This window comes from Tupaia chinensis, unplaced genomic scaffold, assembly GCF_000334495.1.
Source record: "Tupaia chinensis unplaced genomic scaffold, TupChi_1.0 Scaffold144899_1, whole genome shotgun sequence".
Lineage (NCBI taxonomy): Eukaryota > Metazoa > Chordata > Mammalia > Scandentia > Tupaiidae > Tupaia > Tupaia belangeri.
Window position 1 is genome coordinate 2,440,227 of NW_006204759.1, and position 4,980 is coordinate 2,445,206.

The following is a 4,980-nucleotide window of genomic DNA, read 5'->3' on the forward strand; positions in this document are numbered from 1 at the left end:
TTTCGCCCGGCCCCCGGAGGGCCCAGCCGGGAGGTTTCTGGAGCCAGTGAGCTGCAGGCAGGGGAGGAGCTTGCGGCCGTGTGTGCTGCCGCCTACACTGTACGTGGACCTTCCAGCATCTTTCTCAGCCAGCCCTGGCCCTCCTGACCTCCCAGAGCATGGGGAGGGGTGGGCAGGGCGGAAGGTGGGGTGCCTGACTGTCCTGTAGGGGAGCACTCAGCCTGTCTCCCAGCACCCCCGGAGGCCTCTTCTCTGAGCTCCCCAGGTTCCCTTTGCCTTTGGGCACGGCCTCCTGCCCCCCGACCTGGGAGGGCCTGAGCAGTCTCACTCCTGAGGGCCCTCCACTCTTCCAGATAGAATTACTGGACACCGTGGCCTTAAACCTGCACCGCATAGACAAGGACGTGCAAAGGTGTGACCGCAACTACTGGTACTTCACGCCCCCTAACCTGGAGCGGCTCAGAGACATCATGTGCAGGTGCCACAGCGGGCAGGGCGGACTGCCCAGGGTGCTCCCCGCTCTCCTGCACCGTCACACCCTCTCCCCACTTCCCTTTCCTCTTAGAGCCCTTTCCCCAGGAAGCCTTCCCTGATTTCCCTCCCGTGCCCCACACACCGCTGTGATGGCCCCTTGATACTGCCCTGAGTTCCTGAGTGTTTTGAGATGGGCTGCGGGTTGTTCCGCACTGTCTTCCACTTTGGGGTGCACAGTAAGTGCTTGGGGTTGTGGAAAGGCTGATTCTAGGGGCTCCAGAGGCCGTCTCCCCAGGGACCCCGAGGCAGGGGCCAGATGGAGCACAGCCACAGTGACTGTCCGGCATTTCAGCTACGTGTGGGAGCACCTGGACGTGGGCTATGTGCAGGGCATGTGTGATCTGCTGGCACCGCTCCTGGTCGTCCTCGACAATGGTGAGGGACGGGGCGTGGGTGTCCCCCGAGTGGTGGTCACATTGGGCTGGCATACATATGCTGGAGAAACGAAAGGAAGAAGGCCAGCCTTGCCCACCAGGCTTTCTCGCCCTCCCAGCCTCACCCCTGTATCCCCTCAGATCAGCTGGCCTACAGCTGCTTCAGCCACCTCATGAAGAGGATGAGCCAGAACTTCCCCAATGGGGGCGCCATGGACACCCACTTTGCCAACATGCGCTCCCTCATCCAGGTGAGGTCTGCAGTCACCACAGGCACCTGACAGGCAGAGAGGCCAGGGAGCAGTTGAAGCTGTCCTTTACAGAGAAGCTGGCTTCCTTTCATTGTAAAAGCCTGGTCTCAATTTTACAAATGGAGGAGGAGTGTGCGCGCACATACTCCCGCTCACAGGAGTTCTGGCGAGCTGTGGGGAGACAGGTGGGGCAGCAGCGTGCGACCCCACCCAAGGGAGCCCCAAGGGAGAGTGCAGCTGCCCCCACAGCAGGGAAGCCAGGCTGCCCTGGCGGGGAGTGTGGAGGGACAAGGTGCAGAGAGGCTGCCTGTGCTCAGTCTCTCTCCCTTTCCTCTCTCTTTTTTTTTGGAGAGGTTTTCGCTATAGGGCGCTTGTGCTCACCAGACAGGCAGAGAGAGACAGAGAGACAGAAAGCGAGAAATCACACCCCAGGGGGTATGGCCACGCCGCAATCCCTTCTCCTCCATTCTCCTCTCGGGATCTTGGGCATGCAAGCACATGCGCCCGGCATGAGTTTTAAACCACCGGGTCAAGGACGCGAACCACAGTCAGCTACATGGGAGTCCAGCGACATAGCCATTACGCTAACTGCTGGTCCCTCCCTTTCCTCTTTGTAGATCCTGGACTCAGAGCTGTTCGAGCTGATGCACCAGAATGGAGACTACACCCACTTCTACTTCTGTTACCGCTGGTTCCTGCTGGATTTTAAGAGAGGTGAGAAGTGGGTTGGGTGTGGGGCTGGGTTCAGGGGCAAAGATTCCTCTTTCTTCAGGCAGTGCTTCTCAGCAACCCCAGAGCTTTTTTTTTTTTCACTTTTTGAGAGATTCTTGCTATAGGGCATGTGAACTCACCAGAGAGAGACAGAGAGACAGCAAGCAAGAGATCACCCCCAAGGGGAGATGACTACTCTGCAGTTCCTTCTCCTCCACTCTCCTCTCACGCATGCACACATGCCCAGCATGAATTTTAAGCCGTCAGGTCTGGGAGTCAAACCATGGTTGACTACATAGGTATTCAGTGGCATAACCATTATGTTATCTTCTGGTTCCTGCCCAGGAACTTTTAAAATCCACTGGAGCCCTAGGCTTCCTCAGGCCTGGGCATACGGGCCCTCGGGAGCTCCTCAAGGGGTTCCCAAGCGCAGCCAGCACTAACCACCACCCCCATAGGTAATCTTTTTCAGAACTTTTTCTAAACCACATCTTCCTTGAGCGTCAGGATGTCAGGCTCTTGGAGGTAGAATTGCCCTGGTGAATGGTGTGTAGGTGGATTCTACAGGAACTCTGTTTACAGGAATTACCAGAGAGAAGGCTGGGGTCTTGGTGTGGGGTCTGCAACCCCCACTCTTGAACCAGCTGTGTGTAATGGGGACAGTCTCAGAACTGTGGCCCCTGGAGCACTGACTCCCCAGCAAGTGCCTTCAGAGGCCCAGAGTGATCAGGCCAGCAGGCTCAGCTTTGACCCCGGCCCCCTCCATCCCCAGAGCTGCTGTATGAGGACGTGTTTGCCGTGTGGGAGGTGATCTGGGCGGCCAGGCACATCTCTTCAGAGCACTTTGTCTTGTTCATTGCCCTGGCCCTCGTGGAGGCCTATCGAGAGATTATCCGCGACAACAACATGGACTTCACTGACATCATCAAGTTCTTCAACGGTACGAATTGGGCCAGCCATCTTCCGCGCTCCCAGCCGGGCCAGGCAGTTAGAAGGTCCTCTGGAAAACTGGGGCCCCTTCCCTACAGGCAGGATGTCAGGAATTCAGCAGATAGAAACAGAGCAGGGTGGTCAACCACAAGGCTCTTTCCAGCCCTTGTCCTCCCTCCTGATCTCCCCCCAATTATCTGTGTACCCCTCCAGAGCGGGCCGAGCGTCACGACGCCCAGGAGATCCTGCGCATTGCCCGGGACCTGGTCCACAAGGTGCAGATGCTCATAGAGAACAAGTGAGCTGCAGCCAGGAGGCAACAGCCATGCAGAGCTTGGGCACCGGGCCCCTGCGCTCCAGCAGGGAGAGGCGCAGGGGCATCGCAGTCCGGCCTGCCCCGGGCCCAGCCACTGCCTGCCCAACCATGTTCCTAACAAAGTGATTGTGAGTCTGGGACCTGACTCTGGGCAGTGCTGGTCTGCAGGGCAAGTCGGGGGCCAGGATGCCCTCAGAGCAGGGTCGGGGTGGGAGGGCTTGGCCTCAGGGAGCAGCCACCTTGGGGGACACTTAACTCTGCTCCCCTCTCCAACAACTGGGAATAGCCCCACTCCAGCTGCAGCCACCTGTAGCCTCAACGCGGACTGTTCCATTGCCACTCTCCAGTTCCCCAGGGCCCTGTAGGGTTAGTAGGGGCCACAGTGGCCTGGGCCCTGCCTAGCAAGGGCTGTGCGGGGCGGGAGGCTCTGTGCTATATCTCTTCCGAGAGTCCCTCTGCAGCCCCAGGGCAGGTGTGTGCGCCAGCCCCAGCTGGGGCATGTATCCTGGGTGCAGGATACCCGAGCTGTCCCAGGACCTCCCTGAGATTCAGGGCGGTCAGATGTGGCCTGGGGTGGGACGGCCCAACTCAGCAGCACTGCCACTGCCTTTGGGCACCTAGGTGCCCCATGCTCCCCGGCCCGTGCAGCGCATCCCCCTGTATCTGTACAGTCTTACTCTCACCACCCTGCCCTTGCTTTATGCATTCGATACATCCCTGAAAACCATGTGTCAGTGACACTCTTGCAGTTGGATGATCTGAGATGCAGTGGGAGCGCCTGCCCTTGAGAGGAATCCAGAGTGACTGTAGGAAGGTGCTCAGGGCCAGGCCTTGGAGCACTGGGGCAGCCCATCACCTCTCCCAGGCATCTGCTGAGTCCCTAGGACTGAGGTGGCGCCTGGGTATCCTGTTGCCCCTGGTGAGATCAAGGCTAGCTCTACCTTCCACGTGCTTCTCAGGATGCCATGAAGCCTAGGGGCCCGAAACCCCCCTGGAGGAGCTGCACTCCCAGGTACAGGAAGGGCACAGCTCCTGCCCCCAGGCCTAGGCATGCTGCTTGTTCTGCCATTCCTTCTCCCCATCCCCCCATTGCGTGCAGGTGAGGCCTTGCTCTTGGATCTGGAGGCCTCGCCCAGCTAGGGCCTGTCCAGCAGTCAGTCAAGTCTGGCAGATGTCATGCACTTGAGAAACCAGGCGGCCAGCACCCTGCATCCAGCACAGTGTTCCCAGCCAACCCGTCCAGGGCGCTGCACAGTCTGTTGGGGCCAGCCTGCCCCACTGCCCACCCCTGTCGTCTGTGAGTCCTTGGCCTCCACCAAGCACGGGAGGCCGCCGTGTGCCTGCCTTAGTGACTCAGTGGTTTTGTGATGAACGGAGTGCGTATGTTTTTTGGCCCAGAAACTATACTCTTCAGTGTAACAGACCAATAAACAGCATTTGGCAACATTTGAGGCTCTGGGGCTGCTTGTGGGACCAGCACCGGACACTGGGTGCCTGCGTGCTAGGAAATTCTGTCAGCTCCACCACCCAGCAGTAAAGAGGGCCAGCCCCAAAGGCAAGATGGCACGTTTCCCAGAGAGGGTTACTCCAGCCTCCAGGAAGTCAGGGGTGATACCAGACCTCAGGTACTAAAAGCATCCTTGGGGAGACCTCAGAGTCTTGGGCCCATCTCACGTTGGCCAATGGCCTCCAGCCTGTGGGTGAGAGTAGGTCCTGCCTTTCCCTGTCCCACTGTCTTCCTGCCTGCCTGGCTGGCTGCTGAGGAACTGGAGCTTTTTGAGTCCATAGGCGTCTTCAGTAGGACCCCCGGTGTGGCTCCTGCCACTGAGCTCTCTAGATGCCTGAATGAGGCTGGGGGCCGGGG

The 4,980-nt window shown here is 59.1% G+C and overlaps 1 protein-coding gene across 2 annotated transcripts in view; it reads left to right on the top strand.

The window, feature by feature from the left end:
- The window catches only part of SGSM2 (small G protein signaling modulator 2), a 46,522-nt gene extending 41,962 nt beyond the window's left edge, over window positions 1-4,560 (top strand). For both annotated transcript variants that reach the window (XM_006167558.2, XM_027767905.1), the window contains 3 exons: window positions 1,777-1,873; window positions 2,643-2,810; window positions 3,014-4,560. In XM_006167558.2, coding sequence (XP_006167620.1) covers window positions 1,777-1,873; window positions 2,643-2,810; window positions 3,014-3,102 — 354 coding nt within the window. In that variant the 3' untranslated portion in view covers window positions 3,103-4,560. The remainder of the gene's footprint in view (window positions 1-1,776; window positions 1,874-2,642; window positions 2,811-3,013) is intronic.
- Window positions 4,561-4,980: the final 420 nt, after the last annotated feature.